Below are 15,484 nucleotides of genomic sequence, written 5' to 3' on the forward strand. Positions count from 1 at the left end.
CTAAAATCTATAGTTTACGTCGCGTACACTATAGCATTTTAGTTAACTAGAGTGAATTTTGGAACGCGCGCAGCCCAAAAGTCCAAACTCTCATTGCTTGAGGAACTCCGTATATATATATACGAGACATACGATGCGCCCTCGTGGTCGCAGACGCAAAAGCAGCGGGTCGATTTTCCTGTACATCAACAGACAGCGGTGGTACTGTCAGCGTTCTCAGCTGAGACGCACAAAAAGGATAATAGTGCAACGTCGAAAATGGTAATGAAACGGATACGGTTTTCAATCACGTCGATCGACGACGCGCGCTACGACGAGCGCACCCGCGGCATCGTTCGACCGTATTTTTCTTTTCCTTTTTTAGTCGTTTGGCGAGAAAATAGCATCGATCATGCAGAGGCCCGGACAGGACCCTGTCGCCAAGGACGACGTGCCCTGGTGGATGAAGTACGCGGGTCGTGGACTCGGCACCGTGGGCAGCATAAGTAAGCCCGTCCATATCGATAACCGTGTCGCCTGCAGCTTTCTTTCCCTTTCCCGCACATCGTGCGATATTTCGATATCTTTCTCTCTCGCGCGTGTGCGCGCGCGCGCGCACATACATGTGTATCACGTATGCGAGATGTCATTATTTATTCAATCGCTCGATTCGGCGACCAGAAAAAATCACCCTTTTATCTGATTTCTGAGCAGTGGCTTTTGCCTCTTTTCACCCTTTCGTAGGTTGATTTGCATACCAATTTTGTGTGAAATTTGTATAATACTAGATACAGAAGTTGACTACGACTTCAGGCTACAAGCTTTCTCAAATGGAACGTAATTCATAAATGGAGATCGCCCGGTTTATTTGCAGTTGCGATCTTTCTCGGTGCCTGGAACTGCGCCGGTATACTCTTGGGTCAGATCGATTGCTTGATCAGCGGTATGTGGCAGATGGTAGCTGGTTTTCTGGTCGTAATGGTCGAAGCGCCTTGTTGCTGCCTGTTCATCGATTTTGTACAGAATATAAGCGACTGGGTGGAGAAGAAGCCTTATTGGAATAGAGCGGCCGCTTACTGTTTGTAAGTCTCATTTTATTTCCTCCATAGTTTTTGAATCGCAGATTTATAGACTCACTTTTTTATGTTACGATCGAATTGAATTGTTGTATTTATTGATTTAGAATAGCATTGCCAGCAGTCTTCCTATGTCCTGGACTGAGTAGTATATTTGGCAGCGGTTTAATATTTACAACGGGTATAATATACGGATTGATGTCCCTGGGCAAAAAGTAAGTATAATTTCCTCGGAGATTTCTCAAGGTATAATCTATAAGACAATCAAATAAAAGCTTTATTGACAAAAAGAAAGGAAATAAGCCAATTGCAGAAATTTCCACGTACAAAATATAATTTATATTTAATCGTCAATACAAATAATCATTTATCACCAAAACCAAGTCAATTTGACTTGATAAAACAATCGAATTGAATTGATGCAAAAATGTATCAAAAGGATTGCGATCAGTATTGTTACTTCGCATAGAACGTCTCGCAGTACTGTGATTGTACCTTTCTTAATTTTTCAGCTATTTTTGTAATTGATTTGTTTTTAATAATTCCATGTTTTTGTACACGTCAGTTTAATGGAAAGTTTAAAATGTTGTATTGTGAGGTTACATCGTCAATTTGATGTAGTTTTGTTGACAAGAAGTCGCTAATGTGCTCCAAAATAACATAATTATAATTTTCAAGGAAATGAGTGCTGTAAATCAATTGCCTATTCATTTCATCTATTTTTCTTTTCGATTAACAGGATACTTGTTACACAGTCTCACATCCAGATATCATCGCTTTTAATTTTATTTAAAAACTACATAATGTATGCTTTTTTCCTCTGCCTTTTAACGTATACCTTTTTTGCTTTGGGGTGGAAGAGCGATTTTTATATTGTGTATGTGTTTTTAATGCTGCCTTGCTTTGGTTTTGTGAGAAAAGCGTGTTAGAACTGCGTGTGCCAGAGATATCTCGAAGAGACGAAGGAAGATACAACGGTTTGGAAAAAATAACGGTTTATTTCGTTTCTAGCTGTATAACGATCGTCGCAAAAAACTTCATAGAGTTAATGAAAGACGCATCGCGTTGGCGTGAAATAACTTTATCTTGTTTTTGATATGGTTTTTGTAAAGTGTTTACTAATGCATAACATAATAACAGAGGATCCAGGCCCGACTCAGCAGGAATGACGTCGGGCGTGGGTTCCCCACAGGGTACAGTGCCTCCTACTACAGATCATCATACTACTCTGATGGAGGATCCTGACGTCTGGAGGCCTACATAAATCCATCAAACATGCATTGCACCACTTCACTAACTAAGGCAATAATATACAAGATTTAATGTTATTACAAAATCTAAGTACAATGCTTCGTTACAAATGTCCATTCTGTTCTCGGCATATACTCTTTGTTGTCATTCTATGTATTTTTTATTGTACAGCTGCTCTGATTCGATACTGAATCGAAAATCGAAATACTTTCGAGTATGATATAATTTGGAGATTGTTTGATAATTTCCACAAAATAACGTTCTTTAAATAACAAAGTATCGATTGTAATAACTAGATTGTTTTATAATCAAATATTCTTCGAGAAATCAAACCTAGATTTGAAATATCTTCAAATTTCATTAGTTAGATTTTTTGGTATTGAATTAGAGTAAAGTTTGTTTATTTAATTGACATTCCACGTTATTTGCTTATCAACTTTCTGTTATAAGCATTTAATTGTTTAATATAGTAAATATTATGTGTCTTGTGTGTGATGTTTCTGCATTTAATTATTTCCCGCGATTATTACGTTGATTAATATAATCTATATTTTATTATGTTGAAACTTTTATTATTATAAGAATTATAATTACAATATAATTTTTGCTTTTATTTATATAACTAATTTATTTGTCTACATCTCAATTTAGTTATTAAATGTGATTGCGTTAATCTCTGTACCTGTGTGCATGCAGTTATGCGGAAAGAAATTAATTCCAAATTATAATTTGTCGGATACAATCGTCTTTTGTATTTAAAATTTCAGTAATGATAAAAGAATTTTCTTTTTATGTTAGCAATGTGATGAGTACATGATGTATGACAATTAATTCTATCATGCATAACACTACATACATTCGACAACGTTTTGACAAAAGCAAAAAGTCAAACGATCATTGACAATTGATTTATTTCCGTAACTATATTAAAAGTAATGCTGCTATGTTATGCTTTTGATAGCAAATGCGTATTAACATTTATAATTTAAGTAAGACATTGCGAAGTTTACGTATGATTATGTCTCTTGATAAGCTATAGATGGGAAACGGTCTATATCGATAAGCTAGAAATAATAAATATAGACTCACATCTAAATGCTATAAATGTTCTTGATAGTAAAAAAAAAAAAAAAAAGAGAAGCATTTCTGAAAAGATTAATGTGATATCCATACTTTAGGGCACCTTTTGGCGAAATGAGAACAGCAGCGATGGATGTTCCAGCTCCATCATCGAGCATGCGGTCCACACTAGTTGAAAATATTCAGCCAATCGGTGTTAGCAGTACCCCAGCTAGTATTGTTTGATCTTTAGGAATTAATTGGGTGAGCAATCTAATTTTTTGTTTTGTACGAATGATCATAAGTGATAACTAATCGTTTAAATGATCAATAGTTTAAATAAGTAAATGAGCGTTGCGCGCTTCGTTTTACTCTAACGTCGATACAAATTGTAATTTAAGCGTCCCAATAATAACTCCACAAGACATTTATCGGGACTTTGGGACAAGGTCGAATACAAATTGTATCACGAACATATAAATTCAAACGTGTTATGGTTTGAGAAGAAATCTAGAAAGCAAGTTCTTGAACTTTAATACTTAGTACCGGGATTTCTCTGTTTTAATCCATCTTTATTTCGATGTTTGAAACACATTGATAAGAGTTGTATGCGCTTGTTATATCTTATGTTTGTATGAAATGTTGTATATAAAACGGAGTGGGATACATTACGAAGACAGTATAGAAAAATATTTGTTGCTTCATTTTAATAATGCCAAAGTCAAAGACTGTCATAGAAAATGATGTTCATGGGCCTAGCTATCCAATAGGTCCATCTGTCCATTGTATGTCATGAAACGTTAACAGGCAGAACGGTAGAAAATTGTAGATGATGTAACTTATTTTAACGTATGTAATATTAAAACGCTTTATTTTGCAAACAATTAAGTTAAGTAAGTCAACCCGACAAATGAAACTGAATAATACTTCCGCATTTGAATTGTAAAACACATCGTTTTCAGAATGTCATACAAGAAGCGTGAAAGTCATAATATATTAGTTTGATATTCCTTTTATGTATAATATTACGTCTATAGATAAGCCTTTCTCTGCCAAATGAAACTGTATATCCATAAAATTTAAATGTGTTTGGAAACGCTATTTGTATATTTATGCGGTATTACAATTCTTATTGTAGCATTGTAAACTTCAATTTGATTAAGCCACAAATACGTGCGCAGGGTGAGTTAAATCTTTAGCGTTTGTAATCTCTCGGCATGTAATTGTAATCTAAGACTTTGATGGATGAAACATTCCGTTTGATTTTTCTTTGCTGCATACGTATTGGAGTTATTTTATTTTTATTTTTAACAATTAAAATGGACTAGCGCAGTTATGTAACGCGTTTATATCAAAGAAAATTCACATACCATATATATGTAAAACCATGTTATTGTGCGATATGGCAGAGGGACATAATAATCCTTATTATTGGCACAATTTCATGTCAGGCGAATTTTGTATAATCACGAATTTGAATATTGCATACATACAGGTTGTGTCATTTCATTGTATTAAATTTTAGTGATAGGCTTCTTCATCCTTCTCGATATTAAGTTAAAGTCAAGTCAAAGCATTAAAGTCAAGTTTTCTTTAAAAAAAAAAAGAGAGTAGGTTGTGTAAGAGAATTCCCAAATATCTACTATATATTACTACGTGACATATCGTGTATATATGCATGTATTCTTACGGATGTCTATACCGCACGATTTCTAATATTTCATTTAAACGATTGAAAATATGCATATGTTAGAAATTGTGAGCAAAGGCACTTAGGGCACTTAGCCGCATGAATATTAGCTTCGTATTGTTCTACCTGCGTTGCGCTTTCTAAATTACTGAGATTAGATGTGCCAAAAGCGCTTGTTAATCATCATAGTCATTAGCTGAATTTTTTATTCGTAATATCCGTGCCGATATAAACCTTTTCGATATCGTATACATTTTTTTCGTATTCGAAACTTATAAATTTGTATTACAAATTGTTCTCCCCTTATCCCACACATTCCTCATATATGTTACTTAATTTATTGAAGAAGAAGAAACTAAGATGTTGTATTGTTGTCTGGCTTTTACTCGATAAATGATTTATATTTAGAGAAATGATTGCTCATAATAAAATAAATTCTTGTGATCGATGCAGTTACGTGCGTGTGCTGTCACACAATAAGAGAAATATCGAAAGCATGTATGTGTCTGGTGTGTCATTAATTATACAAGGTATCCCACTTCTAAGGAGAACGAGCCGTTAAAATAATTTTTTAAGTAAATTAAAGACCTAATATTAAATCCTAAGATGGTCAATGCACAGATAGTCTTTTAAATTATAAGCAATTGCGAATAGTTTTTTTTCTAATCAAGAAATTAGAAGGAAATCTCTCAAGAGCCTGAAAAAAAAATTGTTTATCTGTTTCTGAATTTTAACGTCCAAATTTAAATAGCTATATGTCAATTAATAAAAATGTCTCGTTATTTCTCGTTGAAGAAAAAATTGATCGAATTCATAAATAGATTTTATCATTAACGATTGAATGATTGATCGATTGGCAAAAGTGGAATATCCTGTATATGCTACGTATATTGCTGAGTATTTTTGACTTGAATTCTCAAGATTAATCAGCATATATTAGAATAATGGAATGTAATGTCCTCGCGATTAATAAATATAATGAAGAGCAAAAATGAGGTTTAGATGTAATGAGTAGAATTGCATTTGCACCAAGTTTTTTTTCTTCTATAGCCTCGTCGCGCCTTCTCTTCCAGCATTGGTCGGACAATTGGTCGCAAGAGCGATATAGAGGAAAAACGATAATGAATACCGTTCAATCACGCTACATTCGAGATAGGATAACATTCTTGCTCTCCATTACGTAACAATTGAAGGATATATGTGATTATTATTCTATTAGAGTGATTCCGCAATATTGCTGTATTCGCTGAGAAAAGTTAATTATGTTCTTTAAGTAAGTACAGCTTATTTAAGATATAGAAAACCATGTTCTCTGTGGGAGTAAAAATTTAAGATATTGCATAGTAATGCGTGTGTTGGTTTCATTCCGCTGGACTTGTATATTTGTCTCATAAGCGCTCCTTTTCCATATAAGCCTCATACAAAAAGCTTGCACCGAGAAAAATGCGGAGAGAGAAGTTTACACATTGGAAAGCTGGTCCTTTTCTCTTGAGATTGCAGTGAAAACTTTGTTTTTCGTTAAAAGTTTAGTCAGCGCTACGAATCGATGTTCTTTGTTGATTTAATTAACGGTACTCTGTTTACCGTATCGGCAAATTCTGTTGACGAAACACTGCAAATTTAATGAGAACATAAATTGATGGACATGTTAATCCGCGATAATTTCCGGAACGAATTAAGATTAAATGTGTTGTCAAATTGGAGATATACATGCCATTAATATTTCGTTAAATATCCAATTCCTCTTCGAAATATTAAATGGGCGGGCTTTTTTGCTGAAAGAAATAATTTTCCAATTTAGAGCTATTCTCTCTCAGATCATTTTTCGAATGATGTGTAAAAAAATGTTCCCCAATAATAATAAATATAGTTCGGTGTAATAAGTAAAATATATAGGAAGAGAATGAATAAATATATAGTGAATGGTTTATTTATCATTTGCGTTACTTTTTAAGGCTTATCCGAGTAAACTTAAGTGGCCACTTGCAATATGTACATACAAAGAAAACAAATTTGTCACGGATGTAATAGAAATTGTAGTATTTGATTAGATGTGTAAATTGATAAACAAATTGTGCATATATATTATCTGACAATGCAAGTTAACAGGCATACGTGACATATATTTAATTGGAGTGGATGGAATTCATTATTAAATAGCTAAAAATGAAAAAATGACGTATTAATTATTATTGATATAATTGATTATGAAAAATCGTCATTCTATTTAAATCGATCACTTGGACAATCGATCTATTCTGTTAACTTGTATAACAGTCTCGTCTTATTTTCTTTTGTTAGAAACACTACGAGGACCAGAGCTTATCAGGTAAAAGTTTGTGGACTTTTTCCGGTCCGCCATTTTCAGACTGTTTCAAAAATGTCAAATCAGTTTATTATACCTATGCTGTTTGTTTATTAAAGGGTCGACAGGACGACAGGAGTAACACTATCGACCTCTGTCGGGTTGCTTAGCTGCGAGTCCGTATTTTATTTATTATAAATTTTTTAAGAGCCAAAATGGAAAATCCGGCTCTGTACCGTCTTGCGGCTGATCTTACTGATTAAAACGAGCATAAGTTTAATGAGATTCGTTAATTAATTTGGCTAAAATTTGGGAAAAACCTTTTCTAAGCAGCTTTTCAGGCTTGCTTAGAGCTGCAAAGCTGCTTAGGAACGGTTTTAGGAGCGCTGAAGCAAGCCTTAAGGCTGATTTATAGAGGCCATAACCGTTGATTTAAGCCGTAATCTTTAAGAAATTGACCAATCCTAGTCGAATGTAAAAAGAACAATCAGCAAATCAGCCTTTATTGTGACCAATCACATTGGTCCGAATTGTCCGAATTGTTTAAATGTGATTGGTCAATTCTTTTTCCGTCCGAGATCTCGGAGCGCGATTTCTAGCACTTTACAGATTTTTAGTATTTTCCGTTGTTTTCCGTATGTTTCGTTGGGACGTGGTACCTCTATGAAGTTGGCCGAACAACTTCAACGTATCGAACTTTCATTAATTGGAATCGATTGGTGGTCGTTTGGTGGTCTTTGGTAGTCTAGTCCGATCGTTTGGTGGTTAGTCGTTTTCCTGTAAAATAAAAATGAAACTTCCGGTGTGAAGTTAACCGGACAATTTTTATTTTTTAACCAATTTAACTTTTTTATAGCTCATTCGACGCGGAATCGTTTGGTGGTCAACCGTTTTCCCAGAAAATAGAAAAAACCGTATGCGCATAATGCCGGACATATATCACCTCTGTGCCACTAGTCGGAACAATTGTATTTATCACCCAAATTGACTTTGATAGGGCTCAATCGACGCGGAATCGTTTGGTGGTCACGAATATCGTAATTAAAACGTTTGGTGGTCAATGGTTTTCCTAAGAAATAGAAAAAACCGTACTCTCTCTCACGCCATTGGTCGCATGACTCCGTGAGAGAGAGCGCACGGTTTTTTCTATTTTTTAGGAAAATGATTGACCACCAAACGTTTTAATTACGATATTCGTGACCACCAAACGATTCCGCGTCGAATGAGCTATAAAAAAGTTAAATTGGTTGAAAAATAAAAATTGTCCGGCTAACTTCACACCGGAAATTTCATCTTTATTTTACAGGAAAATGACTAACCACCAAACGATCGGACTAGACTACCAAAGACCACCAAACGACCACCAATCGATTCCAATTAATGAAAGTTCGATACGTTGAATTTGTCCGGCCAACTTCATAGTGGGGTGACGGTGGTTAGATCGCGCGCTGCGGTTGGCAACGTTAACGTTGGCGGCCTAACCTGTTCGAGAACCGAGGCAGCGGATCCGCGGTGGTAGATAATTTTTTGAGCCACCGTTGGGTTCGCTCCGGTTGTGTGTTGTGTCGCCGTCGCCGCGCTCATTGTCGCACAGGACGTTGATTGTAACGGGTAAAGGGAGCGGAGGTGTTTCCCGGCGACAAATTTCCTCGTGTGGAGAGAAGCGTTCGCGTCGTTTCCGACGCGTTTGCGAAACAGAGCGGAGCCCTGCGCCGCATTTTCGTTACGAGACTCGCTCCTCGGCCGTTGTTGTTCCTGTTATGTGGTGGTGAACATCGTTCAGGTGAGCGCGTGGGTTTTTTTTTTTCTCCCCTTTTAACGTCCCACGAGGCGACGATGCCTCTTGTTCCTCTCCGACGGCGGTCGTTTTTCGCCTCGCGAGAGTAGCGAGAAACGAAGAGAGAGAGAGAGAGAGAGAGAGAGAGAGAGAGAGAGAAAAAAAAGAATATGGTGCGCACAACGAGAACGCGAGTAGGCCTTATTTCGACATTTCTCTTTCTCTCTTTTTCCGTCGCGCTCACTCGCTCCTACTTCGTTCTCCGTGTGCCTGATGTGCGTGTCTCTCCTCTCTCCCTCTCTCTCTCTCTCTCTCTCTCTCTCTCTCTCTCTCTCTCTTTGTCTCTCTTTTTCTTTCTCTTTCTTTCTCTCTCTCTCTCTCTCTGTCTTGGTCGCTCCGAAGGAATGAGTCGTGCATCACAATGTAACGGAATACCCATCCGTCGGTTAACCTTTCCCTTTCACAAAGCTCTTTTATCTGCGACGAATTTGGAATATTCACGATGGAGTACATCCGCTCCGATTTGCGACACGTGTTAAGCGTCGTTCGGCTTTCCGGACTTTTTTCGTTTTTTTTTTTTTTTTTAATCTCGAGTTTAAAGATATCCTATACAAATGATTCGAAGATAACGGAAATGCTCCTTATCCTAGATGGTACCATATTTATGTAAAGAAGCGATCTCTTTTCATCAGCTTGTACCTTATCGTCCCGTAACTTACGCTTTGAGTCGTAACGTGTGCAACGTATGTGTGTGTAATTAACCTTTACAGTACAATGTGAAGAACGGCACCTTATTCATACAAACGTGGGTATCAACGTGTCCGACTATACTTTTCCATTTATTTAAAATGATTCACAAAATTTTTTTTTATATTTTCAAGTTTCTAGAAAACAAGTGTCTGTACTTCATTTGGGAAAAAAAGTTAAGTGTAGTATAAGTGGGGATCCTTTGAAATTTCGAGAAATTTCGAGAAACTTCCATGTATAGAAGTCAATCGGACACGAAACATCCATGTTTGTTCTGTAAGAGTTAAGTGAATCCCATTAAAAAAACGATATCCAGTGTTTATTTCTACAGAAAGTATAATAGCATACAGCGGCAGTGACGCTCACGCGACAAGCGTATAGGAACAGGATGTCGGGGCACAGAGGTGGCGGAGGGGCTGGAAGTCATCAAGGTCCCCCGGGCCTCAAGCAGATAGATTTGGATCAAATTTGGGGAGATCTGCGCGAGGGCATAGAGCAAGTCTATAACAGGCAGGGCATGTCCAAGCCAAGATACATAGAGCTGTACACGTATCCTTTATATCGCGAAAGATAATTCTCTAATTTTTTTTCTTTTTTTTCCTCCCGCAAACTGATCGTTTGCATTGTCATGTATTTTCCTATTACATCGTAAAATTTCTATAGGCATGTATATAATTATTGTACGAGCGTTCATCAGCAGCTAACCAGGACTTCAACTAAGAGTAAAAAGGGACAAATTCAGCAAGGAGGCGCGCAGTTAGTGGGTTTGGAGCTATACAAACGCCTGCGTGATTTTCTTAGGAATTATCTTATTAATTTACTCAAAGTAAGTGTATTATAAATGTCGTGCTTTCGATCAAAAGATTTTTGAACGAGTGTCACAATAGTAATGTATTACTCGCAGCACGGCGTTGACTTGATGGACGAGGATGTGCTGCAGTTCTACACGAGGCAATGGGAGGAATATCAATTCAGTAGTAAAGTATTAAACGGCGTATGTGCATACCTCAATCGCCATTGGGTACGAAGAGAATGCGAGGAAGGCCGTAAAGGAATTTATGAAATTTACCAATTAGCCTTGGTTACTTGGCGAGATAATTTATTTAAACATTTAAATAGACAGGTAAATAATATTCTTGCGAGTACCAAGGTGTATTTGTTATGCACAAATGCAACAAATCTGTGTTTTCGTCTAGGTTACTAATGCAGTGCTTAAATTAATCGAGAGAGAACGCAATGGTGAGACGATAAATACCCGATTAGTTAGCGGCGTCATCAATTGTTACGTAGAATTGGGTTTGAACGAGGAAGACCCGGGTGCGAAAGGGCAAAATCTAACGGTGTATAAAGATTCATTTGAAAACATCTTTCTCGAGGATACGGAACGATTCTACAATCGCGAGAGTTCCGAATTTCTTAGGCAAAATCCTGTAACGGAATATATGAAAAAGGTATTTCCAAAAGAGAATACTGATAAATATGCGAAAGAATTATATTTTACTCTTCTTTGCATCTTCTTTTCTGTGCAGGCTGAACAAAGATTATTGGAAGAGCAGAAGCGAGTGCGCGTTTACTTGCATCAAACGACTCACGAGCGACTGGCGAAAACATGCGAGAGGGTACTTATCGAGAAACATCTGGATATATTCCATTCTGAGTTCCAGAATCTTCTGGACGCTGATAAGAACACAGATTTGGGTAGGATGTATCAGCTAGTAGCGAGAATACCAAATGGCCTTGGAGAGTTGAGAAATCTTTTAGAAAGTCATATTGCCAATCAAGGTCTCGCAGCTATAGATAAGTGCGGAGACTCGGCAGCTAACGTACGTTTTTTATTTAATGTAACTGATAATGTAACTATTGCACACGTGATATATCGCGAATCGCCTAAGTGAATTGACGGTCTTTCTCACTCGCAGGATCCGAAAATTTATGTAAACACGATCTTGGAGGTACACAAGAAGTACAACGCTTTAGTGTTGGTCGCATTTAATAATGATAGCGGCTTCGTTGCTGCCCTGGACAAGGCTTGCGGACGGTTTATAAATAGCAATTCTGTCACAAGGGCAGCAAATAGCAGCAGTAAGTCACCTGAATTATTAGCCAAATATTGCGATCTGCTACTTAAAAAGAGTAGTAAAAATCCAGAAGAGGCGGAACTTGAAGACACTCTTAATCAAGTTGTAAGTATATGATAAATTTATTTATTTCTGTGCTTGAATTCTCTGAACAAAGAAATCGAGTTAATGGCATTTATAATTTTTCTTTACAGATGGTAGTATTTAAATATATCGAAGACAAAGATGTATTTCAAAAATTCTATAGCAAGATGTTAGCAAAACGATTGGTGCAACATATGTCTGCCAGCGACGACGCAGAGGCTTCCATGATCTCTAAGCTGAAACAAGCCTGTGGATTTGAGTATACTTCAAAGTTACAACGCATGTTCCAGGTATAACATGTTATTTAATCACATATACGGAATGTTTTTAAAATATGAGATTAAATTTTTCTATTCTATTCTCGCATTGATTAAAACTTGTTAAAAAGGAACATGGAACTAGAAACTTGCTACGTCCTTATCGAATTTGGATTATGCTAAGAGCGAGATTTTCGTAAAAAAATAGCAAAAAAATTTTTGATATTGTATCACCCATTTTGTATTTTCAAATTTTGATTGCATATTTAAAATCAGAAACCTAAAAAACTCTTATGTGTATAATTTTATACGTAAACAGGTTTTTTTTTAATTTGGCTGTTATATTGAATCCATTATTTTGATTTATTAAATTTCGATTTCAGATTTGCAATTAGCAATCCTAAAAACCTCCATGTACTAAATTCCGCAAATTATGTTCAACAGAAAAATTTTTGCAACAAAGGATTAATCGAACGAGAACGTAACTTTATTTTTAGTGTTCTGAATTTTTTAATAAACATTCGCGATACAGTTGTAGATATTTTCTGAATTGATTGATAAACAAGCTATTTGAAATATTCCCAAGTAAAAAACAGTGCACAGAAGTTTGAGCGATGTATAGGCTATGTAGTAGATCTTTTTTTATGATTCAACGATCAAGACACTTATTTTTAAGAACAATTTTAATTGAAATATTTTTTTATAATGTAAAATTTGGAAAGATTAATTCAATATTTGCAGATATATATTTATATGATGCTTGTTAACATGTAAAATACACTTCTAAGAATTAGTTCTTTATTGTAGTATTCTATAGATTGTGTATAATTTTGAGATCTTATCAATAGATAACGCATTTTGTTGTTAAGAATTCTTAAAAAATATTACAAATGTAATTGTAACAATTTATCCATAGGACATTGGTGTATCAAAGGATCTAAATGAACAATTCAGGAGGCACTTGACAAATTCTGCTGAACCTTTAGATATAGATTTCAGTATACAAGTTTTATCTTCTGGTTCATGGCCATTCCAACAGTCCTTTACATTTTCTTTGCCAAGCGAGGTAAAACGTGCCAAAAATATCGAATCTTAATCTTTTCTTTTGGGACCTTCGCCGATTACTTACTTACTTACTCATAATTTTCACTTGCAGCTAGAAAGATCTGTACATAGGTTCACTACTTTCTATAGTTCACAACACAGCGGCAGAAAGTTAAATTGGCTATATAATATGTCTAAGGGGGAGCTACATACAAATTGTTTTAAGAACAGATATACATTGCAAGCATCGACTTTCCAAATGGCAGTTTTGTTGGCGTACAATGGATCTACATCATGGACAATACAACAACTGCAATATGCAACACAAATAAAGATGGATTTTTTACTGCAGGTAATGTGACAGTCTGATATAGTGATAGACAATATGTTGAAAATATAAAATACTTAAGAGTTTCTTCGTACAGGTTATTCAAATACTTTTGAAAGCCAAGCTTTTAACCGCAGCTAGCGATGATGTAGCTGAACTGACCCCGTTATCGACGGTAGAACTTTTTACAGGATACAAAAAGTATGTCATTTTTATATGTATATACATATCTCTAACTACTACTTATAACAATTGCTACAACAGTATTTATTCGTTTAACAGCAAAAAGTTAAGGGTAAATATTAATATACCGATGAAGACGGAATTAAAGGTTGAACAAGAGACTACGCACAAACACATAGAAGAAGATAGGAAACTTTTAATTCAGGCAGCAATTGTTAGAATTATGAAAATGCGGAAAGTATTGAAACATCAACAGTTGGTGGCGGAAGTATTGAACCAGTTAAGCTCTAGATTCAAGCCGAGAGTACATGTCATTAAGGTGAGTTTATTTATTTGAAAAAGATTCTGTTTTTTCCAATATCACTCGTGTGCACACACAGATGCAATCTATATAATATATAAATTGCATCTATGCACACGAGTCAATATTTTAAAAAATTTGACTTACACCCCACTATGGCTTTTATCCCTTCATATATTTTTAAAAATCTTATAAAGACGATATTACTGATTTGTGTAAATATAAAAATTACGCAATAATAATACCAATGTTTCAATAAACCTAAAATACTTTTCTTGCAGAAATGTATAGATATTTTAATTGAAAAAGAATATTTGGAGCGCACAGAAGGGCAAAAGGACACTTACAGCTATCTGGCATGATCAGGGCAACGATACAGCAACAAAAACAAAATGAAAATAATATACACACTCACTCACTCACTTTCATTGATATATACGTATCAGACTTATTTATTTAAGGTCTCGAATGTAATTTTCCCTGTTTTTATTCTGTATGAATACCCTTGTACTATACTGTCATTCTGGTCGCATTTAGAGTCTGGCTTTTTATATATCTTTTAAAAGATATATGGATATAGCGTAAAAGATTGTTAATAAAATTATTTCGTAATTATTAGCCAATGCTAGGTGTGTTACTGTCTGTGCTGATTTTCAAAACGAGGCGAATATCGCTTTGCTGTAGTATTACAAGATCATCATTTAAGACTTTAGATAATCAATAGATAATTATATAAAATTAAAAAAAAAAGAAGTATGTATTTTCATTGCATTATTAACACCAATATTTTCCAGCCTGGTAACTGAAAATACTAGGAATAATTTATTTTTTACAAACTGAAAGGAGCGTATTGTAAATGTGGAGGAAGTATAAAAGATGTGTTATGTCCACTATTATATATGTATATATATAAAAGATTATCATAAATTGTAATTGGTTATACGAAAAGAAATCAACTTCACACACACACACACACACACACACACACACACATTACAATAAGATGTACTATATAATAAAAGGCAGAATGTACAAAAATTTGCAAGCACATAGATAGTAATGCATTTTAGCAAAAGTTTAACTTTTACAATAGGCATACATAAGCCGGAAAATTTTATATCAATATATGTAAAATTCTATCATAATCATAGCAATTCAAATGTTTTTGCGCGATAGCATAATGACGTCAACTCTGCGTGTCCTAGATAGAATATTTGAAATTACAAGAAATTACAAATCTGCTAATAATTTCTTTTCGAGAGTATAATAACACCAATTCACTCAATTTACGCGATCGCTAAAGAAAAGAAATCAACATTTTACAC

The 15,484-nt window shown here is 35.3% G+C and overlaps 2 protein-coding genes across 4 annotated transcripts; both read left to right on the forward strand.

Moving 5' to 3' along the window:
* The first annotated feature begins 70 nt into the window (after positions 1 to 70).
* Positions 71 to 6,989, forward strand: Fwe (calcium channel flower). 2 transcript variants are annotated; one of them, XM_077412707.1, is made up of 6 exons: positions 71 to 261; positions 365 to 485; positions 854 to 1,061; positions 1,163 to 1,270; positions 2,196 to 2,357; positions 3,485 to 6,989. In XM_077412707.1, exons 1-5 carry the CDS (start codon positions 259 to 261, stop codon positions 2,317 to 2,319), a joined length of 564 nt encoding a protein of 187 aa, XP_077268833.1. In that variant the 5' UTR covers positions 71 to 258; the 3' UTR covers positions 2,320 to 2,357; positions 3,485 to 6,989. The 2 variants fall into 2 exon arrangements, with proteins under 2 accessions (XP_077268833.1, XP_077268832.1); XM_077412706.1 differs by lacking the exon at positions 2,196 to 2,357.
* Positions 6,990 to 8,820: 1,831 nt separating this feature from the next.
* Positions 8,821 to 15,152, forward strand: Cul1 (cullin 1). Of its 2 annotated transcripts, none has more exons than XM_077412687.1 (13): positions 8,821 to 9,143; positions 10,201 to 10,433; positions 10,548 to 10,710; positions 10,789 to 11,007; positions 11,081 to 11,335; positions 11,414 to 11,707; positions 11,804 to 12,067; positions 12,157 to 12,336; positions 13,220 to 13,369; positions 13,460 to 13,699; positions 13,773 to 13,876; positions 13,958 to 14,177; positions 14,441 to 15,152. In XM_077412687.1, the coding sequence occupies exons 2-13, from the start codon at positions 10,273 to 10,275 to the stop codon at positions 14,519 to 14,521; spliced, it is 2,331 nt and encodes a 776-aa protein (XP_077268813.1). In that variant the 5' UTR covers positions 8,821 to 9,143; positions 10,201 to 10,272; the 3' UTR covers positions 14,522 to 15,152. The 2 variants fall into 2 exon arrangements, with proteins under 2 accessions (XP_077268813.1, XP_077268812.1); XM_077412686.1 differs by having other exon boundaries at positions 10,216 to 10,433.
* Positions 15,153 to 15,484: the final 332 nt, after the last annotated feature.

The sequence above is a fragment of the Temnothorax americanus genome, unplaced genomic scaffold (genome assembly GCF_048541705.1).
Source record: "Temnothorax americanus isolate GAGA-0224 unplaced genomic scaffold, ASM4854170v1 Scaffold31, whole genome shotgun sequence".
NCBI classification, from domain to species: domain Eukaryota; kingdom Metazoa; phylum Arthropoda; class Insecta; order Hymenoptera; family Formicidae; genus Temnothorax; species Temnothorax americanus.

What these genes read in the sequence shown, in the direction of transcription:
- Cul1 (XM_077412687.1), top strand. Translation starts at nt 10,273, where the DNA reads ATGTCGGGGCACAGAGGTGGCGGAGGGGCTGGAAGTCATCAAGGTCCC. An exon ending in AAGACACTCTTAATCAAGTT is followed by an intron (nt 12,068 to 12,156) that starts GTAAGTATATGA and finishes TTTTCTTTACAG; the next exon opens with ATGGTAGTATTTAAATATAT. An exon ending in AGATGGATTTTTTACTGCAG is followed by an intron (nt 13,700 to 13,772) that starts GTAATGTGACAG and finishes TTCTTCGTACAG; the next exon opens with GTTATTCAAATACTTTTGAA.
- Fwe (XM_077412706.1), top strand. An exon ending in CGGCACCGTGGGCAGCATAA is followed by an intron (nt 486 to 853) that starts GTAAGCCCGTCC and finishes GTTTATTTGCAG; the next exon opens with TTGCGATCTTTCTCGGTGCC. An exon ending in TTGATGTCCCTGGGCAAAAA is followed by an intron (nt 1,271 to 3,484) that starts GTAAGTATAATT and finishes TCCATACTTTAG; the next exon opens with GGCACCTTTTGGCGAAATGA.